A 23,967-nucleotide genomic window follows, 5' to 3' on the forward strand; every position below is an offset into this window, starting at 1 on the left:
AACTTAAAATTCTTGGATTTTACAGCCACAAAGAAAGGTCACCAAGCCCGGGCGGCTCAGGAGATCCATGACCATCTTCAAGGAGAGATTGCCGGGGTTCAGAAGCTTCATGAGGAGAAAACCGCTGGTCTCCAAGCTTCTCTGGAAGTGGCCAATCAGCAGCTGGCCTCTACTCAGATTGCCCGGGACGAAAGCATAGCCCGATAGGAAGCCTCTCAAATGCGAAATACCTTCCTGGAATCCCGGGTTCACTATCTTCAGGATGAGGCCAACACACAGCAACATAGAGTTGTTGTTGCAAAGGATAAACTCAGACTCCTTCAACTGACCCAAGAGGAATGGAGGACTGTCTTCCTTCAATCTGCGGAATTCCAAGCGGCTGTTGAAGATAGAGCGTATAAATACTTCACAGTTGGCTTTGAGAAATGCCGTGAGCAGTTTGAGGAAGAAGGCCTTATCCCGACAGGCAGGAAGGGCTTCCCGGATATAGACAAATCAATCGACTCCCTACCTAAGGACGATGCTACTGGTAAGGAGGCCGAGAAGGCTCCTTAAGAGGCTGGGGAACAACCCACTGCAGTAGATTTAGAGTAGGATTGTAATTTTTATTCTTGTCTGGTAATTTGTAATTTTCTGCCTCCGGGCTCTTTATCAATGCAATATCACTTTCCTTTCATTTTGATTGTGATTACAACCTGCCATATACCCGGTCTCCCAACATATAATATTCACATCTTTTTAAGTGTCGAGAAGTAACCAGGAACTTCAGTAAGTGGCCGGGCTTTCTAAGCTTTGGAATCCGAATAATAATCCTTGTACTCTAACCGGTGCTCAAGATATAAACTTTTTAAGTTAAGGCACAAAGATGTTGAGTCGTATGAATTGGCCAGAGTATGACATCCTGGGCCGGGGAGCATATCCCGGAACTTGGGAATGGTCCAGGTGTGATCCCTCGAGCCAGGGTGTAGTGCCCTGTGCTTATTTAGAACCAAGGTACGGAGCCTTGGGCCGGGGAGCATGTCCCGGAACTTGGGAATGGTCGAGGTGTGATGCCCCGAGCCAGGGTGTAGAACCAAGGTACGGAGCCTTGGGCCGAGGAGCATGTCCCGGGACTTGGGAATAGTCGAGGTGTGATGCCCCGAGCCAGGGTGTAGTGTCCTGGGCTTATTTTGAACCAAGGTACGGAGCCTTGGGCCGGAGAGCATGTCCCTGGACTTGGTAATGGTCATGGTGTGATGCTCCGAGCCAGGGTGTAGTGCCCTGGGCTTAATTAGAACCAAGGTACGGAGCCTTGGGCCGGGGAGCATGTCCCGGGACTTGGGAATGGTCGAGGTGTGATGCCTCGAGCAAGGGTGTAGTGCCCTAGGCTTATTTAGAACCAAGGTACGGAGCCTTGGGCCATGGAGCATGTCCTGTGACTTGGGAATGGTCGAGGTGTGATGTCCCGAGCCAGGGTGTAGTGCCCTGGGCTTATTTAGAACCAAGGTACGGAGCCTTGGGCCGGGGAGAATGTCCCGGGACTTGGGAATGGTCGAGGTGTTATGTCGCGAGCCAGGGTGTAGTGCCCTGGGCTTATTTTGAACCATGGTACAGAGCCTTGGGCCGGAGAGCATGTCCCGGGACTTGGGATTGGCCAGGGTGTTATGCCTCGATCCAAGGTGTAGTGCCCTGGGCTTATTTTGAACCAAGTTACGGAGCCATGGGCCGGGGAGCATGTCCCGGGACTTGAGAATGATCGAGGTGTGATGCCCTGAGCTATGGTGTAGTGCCCTGGGCTTATTTAGAACCAAGGTACGAGCCTTGGGCCGGGGAGCATGTCCCGGGACTTGGGAATGGTCGAGGTGTGATGCCCGGAGCCAGGGTGTAGTTCCCGGGGCTTATATAGAACCAAGGTACGGAGCCTTGGGCCGGGGAGCTTGTCCCGGGACTTGGGAATTGTCGAGGTGTGATGCCCGGAGCCAGGGTGTAGTGCCCTGGGCTTATTTAGAACCAAGGTACGGAGCCTTGGGCCGCGGAGCATGTCTCGGGACTTGGGAATGGTCGAGGTGTGATGCCCTGAGCCAGGGTGTAGTGCCCTGGGCTTATTTTAGAACCAAGGTACGGAGCCTTGGGCCGGGGAGCATGTCCCGGGACTCGGGAATGATCGAGGTGTGATGCCCCGAGCCAGGGTGTATTGCCCTGGGCTTTTCTTTAACAACTGGGGCCTAGCACATCCCGGCATAAGATAACAGAAACATTCATAACTCTTTGAGAAAATATATCTTTCATTTATTTCCTCCATCAAATAATTACATCTGTCATGCATAGTACTTCTTTAAATTAAATACATTCCAAGGCCTTTTGAGGAGATGTCCTTGAGTATCTTCTAAATAAAAGGATCCCGAGCTGACTCTCCAGGTGATTTTATAAGGTCCTTCTCACCAAGCTTCCAGCTTCCCAACATTCCCAGCAGTGTTGATTTTCTTCATGACTAGATCCCCTGTTTGGAAGTCTCGGATCCGTACCTTTCTGTTATACGATTTCATAACCCGGCTTTTGTATGCCTCCATCCGAATGAATGCTCGGTCTCTCTTTTCTTCTACTAGGTCTAATTTATGGCTCGGCTTTGGTCATTATTTTCATGGTACCCGGGAAGAAGTTTACCCACTCTCAACTGGAAGGACTGCTTCAGAACCATACACCAAGTTGAAAGGAGTTTCTTCAGTAGGTGCCCGAGGAGTGGTTCTGTAAGCCCATAGAACACTGGGTAATTCTTCCACCCAATCTTTTCCTTTGCCTTGTAGCCTTGTTTTCAGTGCTTGTACAATAATTTTGTTGACAACTTCTGTTTGGCCATTAGCCTGAGGATAGGCAACAGAGGTGAAAGACTAAGCGATCTTCATTCCCGGCACCGTGACAATTTATTTGCCCTGAAACTGTCTTCCATTGTCCGAGATCAATCCTCTGGGCACTCCAAACCGGCACACAATGTTCTTCCCCAGAAATTTTAATACCTCCTGTTCAGTGATTTTTGCCAAGGGCTTGGCCTCTACCCATTTAGAAAAGTAATCAACAGCCACTAACAAGAATTTTTTCTAAGCCCGGGCAATTGGGAAAGGATCCACAATATCCATGCCCCATTTATCAAAGGGGCAAGATGCCCATATAGGCCTCATGAGAGTGGCCGGGTTGTGCTTAAAATTCGAGTGATGTTGACAGCCCTCACAAGTCTGGACCACCCGAACCGAATCTTGACTAAGAGTTGGCCACGAGAAACTGGCAAGCATTGCCTTCCGGGACAAAGATATTCCTCCGAGGTGCTCAGCACAACACCCTTCATGAATCTCTCGGAGGACATAATCCACCTCCTTCTCAGATAAGCATTTCAAAAGAGATCCTTGAAATGATCTCATGTACAACATATTATTTAAGAGAACAAACCTGTGAGCTTGTCTCTTAGTCTTCTGTGCTTGGGCTCTGTCCTTGGGCAATTCATTATTTACAATGAACTTGATCAGAGGTGTCATCCAAGAGTCCTCACCGGGTACTGGTAAGATTTCTTCCTCAGTGGAAAGAATCAACCGGGAAACATGCAAGACTTCCCAGTGCTAACTTCCGATAAAGAAGCAGCCATTTTTGCCAGAGTATCTGCCTTTCCATTCTCTTCCCGGGGTATTTGTTCAATACCCCAATCTGCAAAGACTTCTGCTCGAGCTTTGATGAGCTGTAAGTATTTTAGCATTCTGTCATCTTTAGCTTCGTACACGCCCTTTATCTGCTGAGTAATGAGTTGCGAACCAGAATATAGAATAATCCGAGAAGCTTCGACTTCCCGGGCAGCTTGAATACCAGCCAGAACGGCTTCGTACTCGGCTTCATTATTTGTTACCCGGGAGTCAATCCTCAGTGCCAATTTTATATTCACTCCCGGGGGTATATTATCACAGCTCCTACTCCACACCCAGCAAAGCTTGATGCCCCATCCACGAATACTCTCCATATTTCCTCCTCATTAGGTTGAATCATCTGGGATAAAAAATCTGACAGAGCTTGCGCTTTGATGGCAACCCGGGGTCTGTATTCAATGTCATACTCCCCCAATTCTACTGTCCACTTGATCATCCGTCCGGACACTTCTGAGTGAGTCATAATCCTTCCGAGAGGACTATTGGTAAGAACAACTATTTGATGTGATAGGAAATAGGGCCTTAGCTTCCGGGCGGTCATGATCAAGGCCAAAGCAATCATATCCACTTCGCTGTACCGGAACTTGGGTCCTCTTAGAGCATGGCTGACATAATAGACATGCTTTTGATCAGAGCCTTCTTCTTTTATTAGAACTGAGCTGACAGCATACTCTGTAATAGATAGATAAACTAATAATTTCTCCCCGGGCTCCCGCTTCACCAACACAGGGAGCTCTGCAAGATGAATGTTAAAGTCCTGGAAGGCCTGTTCACATTTCTCATCCCATCAAAATTGCTGGGCCTTCCTAAAACTTTAAAGAAAAGATAACTCCTGTGTGCTGACCGGGAAATAAATCGAGATAGGGAAGCAATCCTTCCGGTCAGCTTCTGTACTTTTTTGACAGATCGAGGAGATGACATACACAACACGAATTTGACTTTTTCTTGATTTACCTCGATCCCCCAATCTTTCACAATGAATCCAAAGAATTTGCCACTCTTGACACCAAAAATGCATTTGGCAGGGTTGAGCTTTATCCCGTAATACATTAGAGTGGCAAAAGTTTCTTCCAGATCAATAATAAAACTCGCCACCTCCCAGGACTTGCCCAGAATATCATCCACATAAACCTCCACATCCCGCCCCAGCTGCTTCTCTAAGACTTTGTTCATCAGACGCCGGTAAGTAGACCCTGCATTCTTTAATCCGAAACGCATTACAATATAACAAAATGTACCTCCTAAGGTGATGAAGCTGGCTTTATCTTGATAATCTTTGGCCAGGGTATTTGATGATACCCCTGGTATGCGTCCATGAAACTCAGCAATTTGAAGCCTGAGGTGGAATCCACCAGCTGATCAATCCTGGGTAAGGGATAATGATCTTTGGGACAAGCTTTAATAAGATCGCGGAAGTCTACACACATGCGCCACTTCCTGGTAGATTTTGGCACCAATATCACATTTGAGAGCCATGTAGGGAATTGAATTTTCCAAATATGGCCGGCCCTTAGAAGTTCTTTCACTTGCTCATCAATAACTTTGTCCTTTTCACGACCAAAGTGTCTCTTTTTTTGCTTCACCGGGTGAGATCCCGGAGAATATTCAGTTGCTGCTCCGATATCAAGGGAGAAATCCCTGTCAATTCCTGTTGGGACCATGCAAACACATGAATATTAGCTTCTAAACAAATAATCAAACTGCCCAGGGTGGATGTACTGAGGTACCGAGCCACCCGGATTTGCTGGCCTTGTCTGATTTCTATTATCTCCTGCTCCTGCTCTGCTACAAAATGTACTTCTCCCTTCTCCACCACCCTTCCTTCCACTTCATTCACCTTTGCTTTCTTCCCTTCCCACTTGGTTTTGCTCTGATCAGCCCAGACTGCCTCCACGTAGCATTTCCGAGAAGAAGGTTGATCTCCCCGAACTTCTCCTACTCGGGTTCCCACAGGAAACTTTATCTTTTGGTGGTAGGTAGATGCCACAGCCCTCAGCTCATTCAGATCCGGTCTCCCCATAATGATATTATATGATGAGGGGGAGTCTACCACCGTGAAAGAAGTCATAACCGTCTTTTTGAGATCAGGGGAACCCAGGGTTAGTGGTAAGATAATCTCCCCTTCCGGGTAAACCACGTGGCCTGCAAAACCAAAGAGGGCAGTTTCCATAACTTCCAAGTGATAGCCCTGCAAATCCATCTGCGCAAAGGCATCTTTAAATATTACATTTAGAGAGCTGCTTGAGTAAATAAAGACTCTCAGAATATCATAGTTTGCCACCAGGGCTTGGATGACCAGGGCATCATTGTGGGGCAGATTCACCCCCTTCAAATCCTCCGGGCCAAAACTGATGACTTCCTCGTTCCTCCTCGTCCCTTCTACATCCATACACTCCCTCCTACTCCTTGATTTCCTTGCCCGATTAGAGTCTACATCAGTGGATCCTTGTGATATCATTTTAATCAACCTCGTGGCAGGGGGTAAATTCTTTTTTCTCTCAGGCTCGGGCTCTTCTTTTCTCCCGGGCTCTCTCCTTGGACTATTCTTCATACCTCCTCCCCGGACATTGAACCCTGGCTGCCGAGTGTCCAGGGTAGCAATCTCGGTCCTTTGCTATTGTGACTGGGTTCCAGGATGGAAGGTAAGACATAATTCCCCTTCAGTGTCTTGCAGTCCTCGGTGTTATGGTAACACACTTTGTGTAGAGAACAAAATCCTCTCCTCTCTGGCCAGGGTAATTGATGGTCCTGGGGCCAAGTCTCTTCTGCATTCTTGCACTTCCCTCTCCCGGGCAATCTTTAGAGGCACGTGATGAGAAAAGTGCCCTGGATTGTCCCTCTTCTGTCCCCTCTCCTCGGGCTTAGACACTCGGTCTCCTCTCTCCTTTCTTACAGCCTCCCTCTTCTTCTTCTGAGCTTCTTCCATATTGACGTATTTCTCTGCCCGGGACAATAAGTCCTCAAATTCCCCGGGAACCTTCTTAGTCAGTGATTTGAAAAACTCATCCTCCCTTAAGCCCTGGGTGAATGCGGTAATCTTTGTTTCAGTGGTACAAGTGGGAACGTCCAAAGCCACTCTGTTGAATCTTCTGATATAAGCCCTTAAACTTTCTTCCGGGCTCTGCTTGACCTCAAAAAGACTGAAAACAGTCTTCTTGTATTTTTTGCTGCTGCTGAAATGGTTTGAGAACACCTTTTGAAAGTCTTTGAAAGAGCTAATACTTTGAGGAGCCAAACCCTCGAACCACCTTTGAGCCGAATCCACCAATGTTTTCATGAACACCTTAGACTTGATTCTATCAGTGTAACAGTGCAGCATGGCCATATTCTCAAATCTGACCAAGTGTTCCTCGTGGTCTGCATCGCCATCATAATCCTTTATTTTGGCCGGTTTAAAATTCTCGAGAAGAGGTTCCCGGACAATGATTTCCGCAAACGGGCATCCCCTGGTGACTGCCCGAGAAGTGCCCCTATTTTCCAACTGTCCTTCCAGCACCTTCATCTTCTGTCTCAACTCCAACAACTCTTCCGCCATGGTAGGAGATTTGGATCCGGCACTGGATTCCTCATCTTCTCCTCTCAGCTCCTCCTCCCTCATCTCCTACTCCTACTCCTTTCTATCCCCGGGTGCTATACAATGATGAGAAACTTCTTTCCTGTCCATAGCTTGCTTTATGGCATCGGATACAATCTTTTGCAACTCTTCCGGGGTCAAAGTAATCAGATTTGGTCTGGTGTTATTAACACCAACTTTTCTTGAAGTCTGCTCTCCATCATCCGGTGCGCGAGAATTATCTTTGTTGGTTCTTCTCGTACGAGCCATATCAACATCTTGAACTCAAGTTTCCCACAGATGGCTCCAATGATGTAATCACGCTGAAATGGGTGAGCCGCGTAAGAAGCTCCAACGGATCAGATAACCAATTTATAATGTTTGGGAATTTTGAGTGAGGATAATGGTTGTGGTAGCACCTGCAAACAATGAAAAGAACTCGTGAATGGGCGCCGGAGGGGTGTCCGGCATGGCCACTCCGATGCTAAAGTCAGCAGGTTGAAGATGAACACAAGAAATATTTGAGAGAAAATATGTGTAATGCTTAGAGTTCAAAGAATTTAGAATCTATAAATGACATTAATACCTGCTATTTATAGTAAAAAATGGGGTAGGTACCTTGATTCCAGAGACACCTACTGAATATGTCAAGTCGGGTACCCATACTTGTAGCTTCTGATGATTTCTAGGACACTCCAAGTCCAAGTAGTCCTGAAAGATTAGACAGCTTGTATCAATCATACTTGAGTGTGGTGAAATTCTCGAGGTTGCCCAAGTGGTAATGTACCCGAGAACTCATAAGACAGCCTGGGCTCTTGACTGCCCGGGTTGCGTGAGGGCCCGGACTGTTGGTAGAGTGCCCGGGCAGAGCCACAATGCCTGGGACGAGAAGCCTTGCTCACGTCTGTAGGAAACTTGTAATGCCCAAGAATTTAATCCTAGTAATCTGTAATTATTGACTTATAATTTGATATGATTATGAGAGGATTAATCGGGACACGATTTGATTCAGCCTGAAAAGATGTATGTGCGAGGACAGTGCCTTTCGCGCACATGCGCGAAACGGGCAGAGGGTCTCGCGCATATGCGCGGTGGGTGTGCGCGCATATGCGCGATCTGGGCGAGGGTTCAAAGTCAACTCCAGAGAAATGAGCGCACATGCGCGACATGGGGCGCGCATATGCGCGAGATGTCCAGAGAACCTTGCGCACATGCGCGACGTGTATCCACGCACATGCGCGAGGGTACCCGAGAGTTGGGAAAAATGAGCAAGGGCCTCGCGCATATGCGCCGAGTAAAAAGCGCATATGCTGGAGGGGCTGTGTGAGCTACGCGCCGAGACATACTGTCTCGCGCATATGCGCCGAGTGATGTCGCGCATATGCGCGAGACGTGTTTTGCAAAGAATGAGCCACATGTCCATTACATGCAACTTGATATATATATATATATATATAATGTTATTTCCCTCAAACTTCAGAAGAAAGAATCGAGAACTCCAGAGCAAATTTCCCTCAAAGTTATTCGTACTGTAGAATTTCGATTTTGGCAAATTCGGTTATCAGAATTTAAATCCGGACACAGTTCTGTGATCCTCTCATCGACAGCTACAACTTGACGTAAGTTTTATTGAGTTCTGTTATCATTTGAAATTATGATATTGGAGAACTTATTATTTGATCATTATTATGTGTTCTGAGAATACTACACATCGTAGAATTGAAGTCAAACAGATTGATTATAGAATTGTTATGAATTTCTGATTATATGGACTGAAAACCGGACAAATTTAGATTATTTATTGATTACAGATTGTATCGGATATGGGTTATGATTTGTAATTGATATTTGTTGATATGGTATTTACGGGGATATTGAGATTGTGTCGTTATGCCGATGATTTGAATTAAATTCAGATTAATCACATTCAGTATTGAATTGAGAATGGAAGGTTGATATTATGATTCTCGATATGTTGTTTCAGATTTACTGAGACAGTCTTGAGTTAAGAACTGATATTGCTTCAGACCAAGACTACAGACGAAAGGTGTAAGTCAATGTGGTACCGGGAGATCGACTCGAGTATAGTATGATATACTTGAGTTTCCCTAAATCACATACTTATTATTATGATTGTGTTTATTGATTTGATTTGATATGCTTGTTCTATTGATTTATAGGAAGCATGTATTCGACGAGTGATCTTGTGACAGAAGCGCCTGATAGTGGTGGGATCGCCACGGGCACATTGCACGATTTCACAAGATAGGAAATTGGTGAAAACGCCAAAGTCTGTGACGGTTAGGTCAAGACACTGGATGTTTGGTTATATCGACGTGGATTGAATCGGAGTTTCTTCTATTACTGTTGGTCGATATAGAAATACCACATCTGGAAACCTGGGATCCCTAGACTAGGATTGAGTCTAGTCTGAGTCGTGGAGTCACGAGTACGATTGACAGTTTTATATTGATTATGTTTTCAGACTTTGATATATATTACTGTTATCTGTTACATGTTCGTTGATTTATACTGGGATGTATTTCTCATCGGAATTATCCGGCTGTTGTCTTGTTTGTATGTGTACATGACAACAGGTGGGACATGATCAGGGTCCTGGAGATGAGGAGAGATCGTGATAGAGTGGAGACTTCGGGCTTTGTTGTATATAGGGTTTTGACACTTGATAATTAGATGTTGAACCTTTGTTTTTACTGATTTGTAGACGGTACAGGACTTGTACTTTATTTATACTGAGATGTATATGAGTTTTATTTCACTACGTTCCGCAACTCTTTAAAAAAAAAAAAGAAAAATTTAGACCCTGTTTATTATAATTGATTAAATAGTCCCAATGACGATTAAGAACATGATTAGCGTCCGGGTCCCCACAACAGGTGGTATCAGAGCGATATATCCTTTAAATTGAGATAGGAACTAGGGAGCGGGGTAGAAGGTGTGTTCTTTCCTGCTTTTGATTGCTAGCATGATTTACTGCTTTATAATGCATGTTTATCTGTTTATCTGACTTGATGTGAAAACATGTGTTATTCAGAATGAATCAGCACCGATTCTGGATCAGCAGTAAGATGATCGGAGGAGGATTGAAACATATTTGTGTATTTGGTTGCTAACCCTTCTGATTATCAGATATGCCTCCCCGAAGAGTACCAGAACAGGGTAGTACTTCGAATCCTCCTATGGACGTTACAGTCACTCCTATGGAGACATTATTGAAAAGATTTCAGTCATTTCATCCACCAACTCTGAAGGGTACTGAGAATTCAGTGGATTGTGAGAGTTGGCTAGATGATATCGAGATGCTGTTTGAGTCTTTGGACTATACTGATGAGAAGAGAGTGAAACTGATAGGGCACCAGTTGCATGATGTGGCAAAGAACTGGTGGATTACCACAAAGCTGGCATTGGAGCATCGAGGTACGACTATTACCTGGAATGTCTTTAGAACTGAATTCTATCAGAGGTTCTTTCCAGTGTCGTATAGGAAGGATAAGGGAGCGGAGTTTGCCAACTTGAGGCAGGGGTAGCTAAACATTGAGGAATATGTGACTAAGTTCTCTACTTTGTTGCGATTTGCTCCGCACGTGGCCCAGAATGAAGAAGCTATTCCTGGTCAGTTCATCAATGGTTTGAATCCAGAGATTTTTACATTGGTAAACACAGGGCGACCGAATAATTTCACTGATGCCCTGAACCGAGCCAAGGGAGCCGAAGCCGATCTGATAAGACAGAGAGGAGCTTCGTTTGTGTCTCCAGCACCGAGACCAGGACAACCCCCTCCTCGATTTGAGCGGTGGCGGTGGTAGTGGAAAGAAAGACTTCCTGAAAGCTATGGGAAAGCAGTTCAAGAAGTCTGGTAGTACTTCTTCCAGTTCTGGTGGTTCGAGATAGACTGGACAGGGCCAAAGTTATACAGGACCTTATTGCAGGACTTGTCGAGGGAAGCATTCCAATGAGCAGTGCCGAGGAGTGTTTGGCTCTTGTCGTATATGTCGACAGGAGGGACATTTTGCCCGAGTATGTCCCCAGAGAGGTGCACAGGGATCCCAGGCAGCAGAGTCATCTGGATTAGTGGCTCAAACCGGGAGACGACCATCTGCTGTTCATTCTTTCCAACCAGCACCGTCTACTTAGTCACAGCAGAGGCCAGGAGGAAGCTAGACAGTGAGCCAGCCTCCGAGACAGCAGGCCAGAGTATTCGCTTTTACTAAGGAGAAAGCACAGGAGGCACCTGACGATGTTGTTTCAGGTAACTGTTTTATTTTTTGTTATCCTACATATGTATTGATAGATACTGGTGCATCACATACATTTATATCTGAGAGATTTGCTTTGATGCATTCTCTGCCTATTGAGTCATTGTCTGCGGTAGTGTCTGTCTCTTCTCCGTTGAGGACAGGTTTGATATCAGTGAAGTCTGTTAAACATTGTATACTGCAGTATGATGGGCATGAAATTGAGTTAGACTGTACTGTACTTGGGTTGTCTGATTTTGACTGTATTATCGGTATCGATATGTTGACCAAGTACAGGGCTACTGTCGATTGTTTCCACAAGATTGTGAGATTCAGACCTGAGATGGCTGATGAGTGGAAATTCTACGGTAAGGGTTCTCGATCTAGAATTCCTTTGATATCCGTATTGTCTATGACTCGATTGTTACAGAAAGGAGCGGAAGGTTTCCTTGTCTATTCAGTTGATTTACTGAAATCGAGTCCATCATTGGCAGATTTGCTAGTGGTGTGTGAGTTTGCTGATGTCTTTCCAGATGAGATTCCTAGTTTGCCTCCGATTCGAGAGATAGACTTCACCATTGAGTTGATGCCAGGTACAGTTCCGATTTCGAGGGCTCCGTACAGAATGGCACCGATTGAGTTGAAAGAGTTGAAAGAATAGTTGGAGGATTTACTGGCCAAGGGGTATATCAGACCGAGTGTGTCTCCTTGGGGTGCTCCAGTACTGTTTGTTCGAAAGAAATACGGTTCAATGAGACTCTGTATCGATTACCGGCAACTGAAAACAGCAACGGTAAAGAATAAATATCCCTTGCCTCGCATTGATGATTTGTTTGATCAGTTGCAAGGTTCATCCGTATATTCCAAGATCGATCTGAGATCTGGATACCATCAGCTGAGAGTCAGGGATTCTGATATCTCGAAGACAGCATTCAGAACAAGGTATGGACACTATGAATTTATTGTCATGCGATTTGGTTTGACGAATGCACCAGCGGTATTTATGGGGTTGATGAACCGCATATTTCAGAGATACCTGGATGATTTTGTTATCATATTCATTGATGATATCTTGATTTATTCAAAGAATATGATTGAGCATGCTAATCATGTGAGAACTGTGTTGAAAATTCTGAGGGCTGAGAAGTTATATGCTAAACTGTCGAAATGCAAGTTTTGGTTGAAACAGGTAGTATTTCTGGGTCACATTATATCCGGAGATGGTATTTCTGTTGATCCCAGTAAGGTTGAAGCCGTGATTTCTTGGCCGAGACCAACATCTGTGCCAGAAATTCGCAAATTTATGGGTTTGGCAGGATATTATCGACGTTTTATTAAAGATTTTTCCAGCATTGCCAAGCCGATTACACATTTGGCTAAAAAGAATGCACCGTTTGTTTGGACCGAAGACTGTGAATCCAGTTTTCTGGAATTGAAGAAGAGGTTGACCAGTGCTCCGGTGTTGACTATTCCGTCTGGTACTAGCGATTTTGTGGTTTATTGTGATGCATCTCACCGAGGATTGGGTTGTGTTTTGATGCAGCGAGGGCACGTGATCGCTTATGCCTCAAGACAGTTGAAGCCCCATGAATCTCGTTATCCAATTCATGATCTTGAATTGGCGGCCATTGTCTTTGCTTTGAAGATATGGCGACATTATCTGTACGGTGAAAAGTTTGAGATTTATTCTGATCACAAGAGCTTGAAGTATCTGTTTTCACAATCCGAGTTGAATATGAGGCAACGAAGATGGCTCAATTGATTGAAGGATTTTGATTGTGAAATCAAATATTACCCAGGAAAGTCTAATGCAGCAGCAGATGCACTGAGTCGAAAGGTATGTTCTTTATCCTTGTCGACGATTGGTGTTTCCAACTTGATAGAATATTGCTGTTTGTCTGGATTAGCCTTTGAAACAGATTGTCAGCCTCTGAGATTATGTGCAATTCGAGCTGAACCAGAATTGATATTGAAAATCAAAGAAGCACAGAAAGTTGATCAGAACGTACAGAATTTGATTGCTATGGTCAGAGCTGGACATCAGTCAGAGTATCAGATTCGTGACGGTACTTTGTATGTGAATAATCGTATTGTTGTGCCAAATGTTTCAGAATTGAGACAACGAATACTGACAGAAGCGCACAACAGTCGTTTTAGCATTCATCCTGGTGGTAGTAAAATGTATAATGATTTGAAGACACAGTATTGGTGGAAACATGATGAAATCTGATGTTACTGAATTTGTAGCCAAGTGTCTGAATTGCCAACAGGTGAAGGCTGAAAGAAAGAAACCAGGAGGATTGTTACAGAGTTTGTCCATTCCTGAATGGAAATGGGATCACATTTCCATGGATTTTGTGACGCAATTACCAAGATCCTCCAGAGGTGGTGATGCGATTTGGGTCGTGATTGATCGATTGACCAAATCTGCATGTTTTATTCCATACAAAATGACATACAGATATGACCAGATGGCCGATTTTTATGTCCGAGAAGTGGTTAGATTGCACGGAGTGCCGAAGTCGATTGTTTCAGACCGTGATCCTCGGTTTACTTCGCACTTCTGGCAGAGTTTGCAGCATGCTCTAGGTAACGAAGTTACATCTGAGAACCGCATATCACCCCCAGACTGACGGACAGTCAGAACGAACGATTCAGACACTGGAGGATATGCTGAGAGCGGTAGTGCTTAACTATAGCACTAATTGGCATGATGCATTGCCACTCTGCGAGTTTTTGTACAATAATAGCTATCAGACGAGTATTGAGATGGCTCCATTTGAAGCATTGTACGGAAAGAAATGTCGATCCCCTCTGTTTTGGGATGATATCTCTGAGGTTCCCGAGACTGGACCCTATATGATCAGAGATATGACTGAAAAAGTGAAACTGATTCAGAAAAGAATGAAGGCAGCACAGGACAGACAAGCCAAATATGTCAACATTCGACGTCGACCGTTGGTATTTGAGGCAGGAGACAGAGTATTTTTGAAAATTTCACCTTTATGAGGAGTTGTCAGATATGGCAAGAAAGGAAAGTTGTCCCCACGATACGTTGGTCCATATGAAATTCTCGAAAAGATAGGAGATCGTGCCTATCGACTCGCATTACTGCCTTCATTATCAGGGATACATAACGTCTTCCATGTATCTATGCTACGGAAGAATCTCCCCGATGAATCTCATATTATGCAGCCAGACGAGACCGAGCTGGATGAGACATTGAGTTATGTCGAGAAACCGATTCGGATTATCGATCGTAAAGAAAAATAGCTCAGAACAAAGACAATTCCGCTTGTAAAAGTTCAATGGACTTGTCATGGCATTGAAGAAGCTACTTGGGAGACTGAATCAGACATGAGACAGGAATTTGCAGCATTGTTTCATTGATGTAAGTTCCTATTCCGTTTCTATTACATTCCTTCTTATTGATATGATTGATTGCCTGTGATTTCGAGGACGAAATCGTATCTTAGGAGGGGAGAAATGTAATGCTCGAGAATTTAATCCTAGTCATCTGTAATTATTGATTTATAATTTGATATGATTATGAGAGGATTAATTGGGACACGATTAGATTCAGCATGAAAAGTTGTATGTGCGAGGATAGTGCCTTTCGCGCACATACGCGACATGAGACGCGCACATGCGCAAAACGGGCAGAGGGTCTCGCGCATTTGCGCGGTGGGTGTGCGCGCATATGCGCGATCAGGGCGAGGGTTCAAAGTCAACTCCAGAGAAGTGGGCGCACATGCGCGACGGGGAGCGCGCATATGCGCGAGATGTCCAGAGAACCTCGCGCACATGCGCGACGTGTATCCACGCACATGCGCGAGGGTACCCGAGAGTTGGGCAAAATGAACAAGGGCCTCGCGCATATGCGCCGAGTAAGGGCGCGCATATGCGCGAGGGGCTGTGCGAGCTACGCGCCGAGACATACTGTCTCACGCATATGCGCCGAGTGATGTCGCACATATGCGCGAGACGTGTTTTGCAAAGGATGAGCCACATGTCCATTACATGCAACTTGATATATATATATATAATGTTATTTCCCTCAAACTTTAGAAGAAAGAATCGAGAACTCCAGAGCAAATTTCCCTCAAAGTTATTCGTAATGTAGAATTTCGATTTTGGCAAATTCGGTTATCAGAATTTAAATTCGGACACAGTTCTGTGATCCTCTCATCGACAGCTACAACTGGACGTAAGATTTATTGAGTTCTATTATCATTTGAAATTATGATATTGGATAAATTATTATTTGATCATTATTATGTGTTCTGGGAATACTACACATCGTAGAATTGAAGTCAAATCGAAGAACAGATTGATTATAGAATTGTTATGAATTTCTGATTATATGGACTGAAAACCGGACAGATTTAGATTATTGATTGATTACAAATTGTATCGGATATGGGTTATGATTTGTAATTGATATTTGTTGATATGGTATTTACGGGGATATTGAGATTGTGCCGTTATGCCGATGATTTTAATTAAATTAAGATTAATCAGATTCAGTATTGAATTGAGAATGGAAGTTGATATTATGATTCTCGATATGTCGTTTCAGATTTACAGAGACAGTCTTGAGTTTAGAACTGATATTTCTTCAGACCAAGACTACAGACGAAAGGTATAAGTCAATGTGTTACCGGGAGATTGACTCGAATATAGTATGATATACTTGAGTTTCCCAAAATCAAATACTTATTATTATGATTGTGTTTATTGATTTAATTTGATATGCTTGTTCTATTGATTTATAGGAAGCATGTATTCGACGAGTACTAAACGAGTGATCTTGTGACAGAAGCGCCTGATAGTGGTGGGATCGCCATGGGCACATTGCACGATGTCACAAGATAGGAAATTGGTGAAAACGCCAAAGTCTGTGACGGTTAGGTCAAGACACTGGATGTTTGGTTATATCGACATGGATAGAATCGGAGTTTCTTCTATTACTGTTTGTCGATATAGGAATACCACATCTGGAAACCGGGATCCCTAGACTAGCATTGAGTCTAGTCTGAGTCGTGAAGTCACGAGTACGATTGACAGTTTTATATTGATTATGTTTTCAGACTTTGATATATATTACTGTTATCTGTTACATGTTCGTTGATTTATACTTGGATGTATTTCTCACCAGAATTATCCGGCTGTTGTCTTGTTTGTATGTGTACATGACAACAGGTGGGACAGGATCAGGGTCCAGGAGATGAGGAGAGATCGTGATAGAGTGGAGACTTCGGGCTTTGTTGTATATAGGGTTTTGACACTTGATAATTAGATGTTGAACCTTAGTTTTTACTGATTTGTAGACGGTACAGGACTTGTACTTTATTTTATACTGAGATGTATATGAGTTTTATTTCACTACGTTCCGCAACTCTTTAAAAAAAAAAGAAAAAGTTTAGACCCTGTTTATTATAATTGATTAAATAGTCTCAATGACGATTAAGAACATGATTAGCGTCCGGGTCCCCACTAAAACTTTAACCTGCACATGAGTTATGATCTCGGCCATCCAAGTAACAAAGCGGGTTAATGTTGACCTGGATCCTTATGGGGTATCAATACACATATTGGAAATGATCTCGACGACGACTGCAATTTGATACTACTTTTTGATAACAAATTGATACCCTCGTAAGATCCTGATATGGATACCCAAAATCATGGTAATTTTGCAGAAGAAGTTTTTCAGAAACCGGGCAGGGTGAATGCCCGAGACATTTTCTCCCCTAGTTATCAAAGGCCGGGCTTTCATACAAGCTCTGAGAGGCATTCTACCCGAGCTACTTCGAAAATAGAACTTCTCTCGAATGCAGCAGTATGGGCTACCTTATGGTTGATAATCATTAATGTCAGAACCACTGGGGTTGGCGTGTTAGAACAAGTTGTAAGAAGTATGGTATGGGCAGCCATATTACCTTAATTAGTAAGTAGGTACTGAAAGCAAGATAATCTTATGATTTTCTCTTATAAATAGCAGGTATGTTTTGCATTTGAATAATTCACATTCTCTGATTATAGAGCTCTTGGCACTCACGTATATGCTCACATATACATACTTTATCCTTCATCTTCAGCTGCTAACTTAAGCTGGAAGTGGTTACGCCGGACACCCCTCCGGCTCCCATTCTCGAGTTCATTTCTTCTTTTGCAGGTTCCGGTTGAAGCCGTAATCATTAAGATATCTCCCTTGCTCATTTTCAAAGCAACTTTCATACCATTCGGTGGATTGCCCCGACCCAGCTCACCTAATTCACTCGGATCACTTCATTGGCGCTGTCTGTAGGTAATTGAGCTTAAGATGAATATATGGCTCCTACCAAAAGGACTAATCAAGATACTTTTCCTGCCCTTGGATATAATCCAATTATAACTGGTCAAGGTGGTCCTCCACTCACAGGACCTCCATCTATTATTACTTTGTCACCTCAGGAGTTGGCTAGGATTATCTCCGACACCGTTGAAAAGGCCGTAGCAAGAAAGGCCCCTTCTCTTCATGCTAGTCCGCCTGAAGGGGAGCAGGAGCGAGATCAAGAGGCGAGAGAGGAGAAGGTGAGATTAGAGGAGAGGGAGTCTAGTGCTAGTTCCAAGTCTCCCATTGTGACTGAGGAGTTGGAGGAGTTGAGGCAGAAGATGAATATTTTGGAGGGGCAGATGGGAAGCCGAAATAATGCTCGGCTAATCAATAAGGGATGCCATTTATTTGATACCATCATCCGAGAACCTCTTACCGGGCATTTCAAACCTGCGAAGATCAAGGATTATGATGGCAGTACTGATCTCGAGGAAAATTTAGCCCGATTTTAGAATATGGCCTTGCTGCATTGCAATGGGGATAGAATCAAGTGCAAAGTGTTCTTAACTACTCTGGTGGACTCAGCCCAGAGGTTGTTTGAATAATTGTCCCCTCAAAGCATTCTGTCTTTCGAAGACTTTCAAAAAATGTTCTTACACCACTTCGGCAGCAACAATATGTATAAAAGAACGGATTTCAGTCTATTTGAACTAAAATAGAGCCCTGAAGAAACACTGAGGGCGTACATCCGAAAAATTGATCGAGTTCCTTTGGATATGTAACCAAGAGCACGCCCAGAAGCCGAAGAGGGAGGGGGAGTTTTTCGGATCTCTACCCAAGAGAACGCCCTTTGGACTTTGAAGATCTTGTGGCTCAGGGCGGAGAAATACATCAGTATGGAAGAAGCCCAGAAGCAAAAGAGGGAGGCTTTAAGGATGGAGATGGGTGAACGTTTGTCTAGCCCCGAAGAAAGAGGACATAGAAGGGTCGAACTCGGGCATTTTTATCATCATGTGCCTTTAAAAATTACCCGGGGCCGAGATGTTGAAGAATGCAGCGTAGAAAGATCGCAAGATCTGAATCGCAATCCGCAGCGTGTTAGACCCGAGAAGAAGGGATATTGTACTCTGTATAAAGTGTTTTTTCATAACACAGAGGATTTCCGAATGATGAAAAGAGATTACGTCCCGCATACTACCCTGGGATATAGTCCATCAAATAAGAGGTCGAGATTGCCACCTTGGGCAACTCCACAGCTAGGACCAGTGCTCGGTAAGATTCAAGATGTGCCCCTAGTAGGGGGAGGAATCAAGAGCCCGAGAATAAGATAGCTTCATCCCTTACACTAGGAGTAATAAATATGATTTTTGGAGGCTCCACATTTGGAGATTCTAACCAGGCTCGACAGGCCCGAGGTAGGAGGGAATGTTTGGCGGTGGAGGTAACGAAAAGGAATGAGGTGGTTATCAGCTTCGGCCCGAAGTATCTCAAGGGTGTTAGTTAGTCTTCCTCATAATGATGTCCTGGTAATTCAAGCCTGGGTGGCTAATTATGATATAATGAGGATTTTTGTTGATTTTTGAAGTTCTGTAAATGTTATTTTCAAGAAGGCCTTGTTACATATGGATTTGCAAGAGTACTAGTTGAAGACAGTAGAAACTACCTTTTGGCTTTACTGGCCATGCTGTATACCGGAAGGAGATATTATTTTGCCCTTGACTTTGGTCACTCGGGAATTGAGGAAGACGGTCATGACTACTTACACAGTTGTGAATGCTTCATCATCATATAACATTATATTGGTCCGACCGGCCATGAATGAGTCCAAGGCATTAGCGTCCACATATAATCAAAATATCAAATTTCTAGTTGGAAATAGATTGGGAAAAGTATAGGGAGATCAGCCCTCTTCCCGGAATTGTTATGTGGAAGCAGTTTGAGTGGATCAGAAGAAATCCAGGAGGCAATGAGAAGAGAGTAAGTGGCGGTGAGGAGATGGAGAGAGTAGTAGAGAAGGCGGAAGTTCATTTTGTGGCGGAGGAAGAACAGGAAGTGGTGGAGATAAGGCCAGACAAGGAGATCCGGGTGGCTCGAGATCTTAACTTATCAACTTGGGTTAGTTTATTAAATTGTTTAAAAGCTAACATTAATTTTTTTTTCCTCGTCCCAATAGGAACTGATCGGGATATCACCCTTGTGGCTGAGCATAATCTAAAGATTATCCCTGGATCTCAACCTATTAAACAGAAGAAGACAAATTTTAGTCCCAAAAAGAACAAAGTAATTGAGGAACAGGTTCGAGAATTGTTGCAGGCTGTCCACATTCAAGAAGTACAATTTCATTCCTGACTCTCGAATGTGGTGTTAGTTCCAAAGGCTGCTGGGAAGTTGAGGATGTGTGTGGCTTTTAGAGATCTCAATAAGGCTTGCCCTAAAGATCATTATCCCTTGCCCCATATTGATCAGCTAGTGGATTCCACTTCTAGGTACTATCTTCCCAGTTTTATGGATGCTTATCAAGGGTATCATCAAATTCCCTTGGCAAAAAATGATTAGAATAAGGCTAGCTTCATTACCTTGGGAGGCACATTTTGTTATGCGGTCATGCCTTTTGGGTCGGGGCTACATATCAGCGTTTGATGAATCGAGTATTTAAGAAGTAGTTTAGGAGGAATGTGGAGGTACATGTTGATGATATATTTGGCAAGTCTAGAGAGATTTTTTGCTTTATTTCTAATTTGGGAAAGACTTTTTTCACTCTCATGCGTTCTGGTATCAAACTCAACCCAGCCAAGTGCATAATTGGCGTGAAGAGTGGTAAATTTTTGGGGGTTGTGTTTACTGACCGTAGGATCTAGGTGAATCCTGAGAAGGTCAAGTCAGTGCTAGGCATGTCCTCCCATCGATCTGTCCAAGAAGTACAAAAGCAAACTATATGAATTGCTTCATTTTACTGGTTCATATGTCGATCTGCACATCGAAGCTATCCATTTTTTTAGATCCTAAGGAAGGTACAACAATTTGGGTGGAATGAGAAGTGTGAGCAGGCCTTTAAAGATCTTAAGAGTCACATGGCAGAACTTTTTGTCTTGGTGAAGTCAGAGTCCAGGTAAATGTTTTTTCTATTTATCCACCACAGAGTACACCTTTAGTTCAGCGCTTATAAAGGAAGAAGGCTCCGATCAGAATCATGTGTATTATGTCAGCCATGCTCTCATTGTAATGCCTGAGATTTCGTCATTGTAATCAGATGTTAATTAATTGACAGAATTGAGATTTTAGGAGTTAAACTAAGATGTGATTGGAGAAGCCGGGCGCCGGTGCATTACAAGACCAAAATGTGTGCAGAAGGTTTGGCGCCCGAGCGGTAGAAAATGACCGCCCGAGCGTCAATGCACCACAAGTTTAGAATTTTGATAGAATTTCTGGCGCCCGAGCGGTAGAAAATGACCGCCCAAGTGCCAGTGTTCAACAAGAATATGTCTCGGACAGAAGGTTCAGCGCCCGAGCGGTAATTTATAACCGCCCGATCGCCGACTGAAATTCAAGGAAAATGAGCCACGTTTCTTTACCATGCAAATTGACATATATATATCAATTTCCTTCAGAATAGTAACAAAAAATCATCCGAGGAAGCTACGAGAAATCCCTACGCCTTTGCATTTCATAGAATTCTGATTTTTGCAAATCCGTCCGTCTGATTTTCAATCCAACTACAGTACCGTGTTTCTCTCGACAAGAACTTTAACTGGACGTAAGTTTTCTTATGTTTTGATATGATTCAAAAACATGATATTGAAGGAATCAGATATGATTCATATATGGTGTTCTTGCGATAGTAGTCATCATATAATCGAAATCGGATCGAAGAACGGATACCGTAAGAATTTGTTATGTTTTTCAAAATTGATTTGATTGAGATTATACAGACTTGATATCAGATTGAGTTTGTTATTGATTATGAGTGTGGAGATTGTATTTGCTGATATTGTATTGCTGGGTATATTGAGATTGTGCAGTTATGCCGTTGAAACAGAATTAGATTGAGTTCTGATTATATCCAGTATTGATTGGGTTGTATATTGATATTGTACTCCTCAATATTGTCATTGATAGATTGAGTATTGACAGGCTTCGAATTCGAGACATCGACTTCGTCAGACCGAGAAAAGAAATGTATAAGCCAATGTTGAACCCGTGAAGATACGACTCGAGTTAGATGTGACTTGAGTTTCCCAAAAACCACATACTTTACTTTATTGCATTGATATTTGCACTTCATGAGATTGATATGTTTAGTCTATTGATTTATAGCAAAGCATGTGTCGAGTCATGGGCGGATGTGTCTAGTCATTGGCGGAGGTGCCAAGTCTTTGGCGGATGTGCCAAGACACTGGATGTTGGTTTATATCGATGTTTTCTTAGGAGGGGATCAGCTTCTATAGCTGAGATTCGGTATATTGTACCAATGTCCAGGAACCGGGATCCCTAGATTAGAGATGAGTCGATTCTGAGATGACGAGTCCAGAGTTTATTTACAGCTTTATATCGATTCATGTCTTTCAGATTTTGATACATGTTATTGATATGTGATTCATGCTTTTATATTTGTTTATATGATTGCATGTATACGTTGTTTATACTGGGATTATATTCTCACCGGAGTTATCCGGCTGTTGTTGTGTTTGTATGTGTGCATGACAACAGGTGGGACAGGATCAGGGTCATGAAGAGGATGGGAGATTCAAGATTAGCGTGGAGACCCGGACTTTGAAGTAGATCTGTTTCATCACCTGATATGTAGTGAATGAACAGTAGTTTGTTATGAATTACTTTGTACAGGACTTGTACTTTACTTTTGATAGTTATATCAGACTGATTTCACATGTTCCGCACTTATGTATTATAAAAAAAAATTAGACCCAAATTAATTAAATGATCCTAATAATGATTAAGAAGACGAATTAGGTTCGGGTCCCCACACTCAGAGGACTTGAGCTCCGGTATAGTGAAGTAGAAAAAATAGCCCCGGCCCTGGTTATGACTGCCCGGAAACTGCGGCCTTATTTTTTATCGCACTTGATTATTGTGCTTAACAAGAATCCTCTCGAGAGGGTTATGACTCATTCAGAGATATCTGGGAGAATGATAAAGTGGACAGTTGAGCTGAGAGAGTATGATATTTAATATAGGCCTTGGGTTGCCATCAAAGCACAAGCCCTATAAGATTTCCAATCGGAAATGATTCAGCCTGATGAGGAAGAGGTCTGGAGAGTATTTGTGGATGTGGCGTCGAGTCAAGCTGGTTGTGGAGTGGGACTGGTGATAATATCCCATAGGGAGAAAAAATTAAATTTGCATTGAGAATTGACTCCTGGTGACCAACAACGAAGAAGAATATGAGACTGCTCTCGCTGGTATGCGTGCTGCCCAAAAAATAGAAGCTTCCCGGATTATTTTATTTTCCAATTCACAGATATTCACTCAGTAAATAAAGAGCGTTTATGAGGCTAAAGATGACATAATGCTTAAATATCTAAAGCTTATTAAAGCCCACGTAGAATCTTTTGTGAATTAGACTATCGAGCAGATCCCCGGGATAAGAATAGAGAAGTAGATGCTTTGGCTAAAATGGTCAACTCCTTATCAGAATTTAATACTCGAGAAGTATTTCATATTGCTCGGCTGATTATTTCTATTGAAGAGGAAGTGCTGCCAGATCTAGAGGATTTCTGGAATGACACCTACGATCAAATTCATTGCCCATAATGAATTACCTAAAGATCGAGCATGGGCTCAAAAGATCAAAAAACAAGCTCACAGGTTTATTCTTTTAAATAACATCTTATATAGAAGATCATACCAGAGACCTTTGTTAAAGTTCTTGTCTATGGGAGAGGCGGAGTATGTCCTTCGGAAAATACATGAATGATATTGTGGAGAGCATCTCAGAGGAACTATGTTGGCCCGAAAAGCAATGCTTGCTGGATTCTGGTGGCCGAGTATAAGCTAAGACTCTTTTTGAGTTGTCCGGGCTTGTGAAGGGTGTCAACATCATTCCAATTTTCAGCACAGCCCGGCCACTCTTATGAAACCTATTCGGGCATCATGTCCCTTTGACCAATGGGGCATGGATATTGTGGGACCTTTCCTAGTTGCTCGAGTTCAAAAGAA

At 43.4% G+C, this 23,967-nt stretch overlaps 3 protein-coding genes across 3 annotated transcripts; all 3 read right to left on the bottom strand.

Moving 5' to 3' along the window:
• Nucleotides 1–2,639: 2,639 nt before the first annotated feature.
• Nucleotides 2,640–3,506, bottom strand: LOC142550107 (uncharacterized). The gene is made up of 3 exons (XM_075659345.1): nt 3,116–3,506; nt 2,994–3,028; nt 2,640–2,840 (listed from the first exon to the last, which is right to left on the bottom strand). Exons 1-3 carry the CDS (start codon nt 3,504–3,506, stop codon nt 2,640–2,642), a joined length of 627 nt encoding a protein of 208 aa, XP_075515460.1.
• A 50-nt stretch (nt 3,507–3,556) lies between these two features.
• LOC142550109 (uncharacterized) lies at nt 3,557–3,979 on the bottom strand. The gene has a single exon (XM_075659346.1). It carries the CDS (start codon nt 3,977–3,979, stop codon nt 3,557–3,559), a length of 423 nt encoding a protein of 140 aa, XP_075515461.1.
• A 927-nt stretch (nt 3,980–4,906) lies between these two features.
• LOC142550110 (uncharacterized) lies at nt 4,907–6,216 on the bottom strand. Its single transcript, XM_075659347.1, has 2 exons — nt 5,415–6,216; nt 4,907–5,313 (listed from the first exon to the last, which is right to left on the bottom strand). Exons 1-2 carry the CDS (start codon nt 6,214–6,216, stop codon nt 4,907–4,909), a joined length of 1,209 nt encoding a protein of 402 aa, XP_075515462.1.
• Between the last annotated feature and the right edge of the window lie 17,751 nt (nt 6,217–23,967).

The sequence above is a fragment of the Primulina tabacum genome, chromosome 6 (assembly GCF_025594145.1).
Source record: "Primulina tabacum isolate GXHZ01 chromosome 6, ASM2559414v2, whole genome shotgun sequence".
NCBI lineage: Eukaryota > Viridiplantae > Streptophyta > Magnoliopsida > Lamiales > Gesneriaceae > Primulina > Primulina tabacum.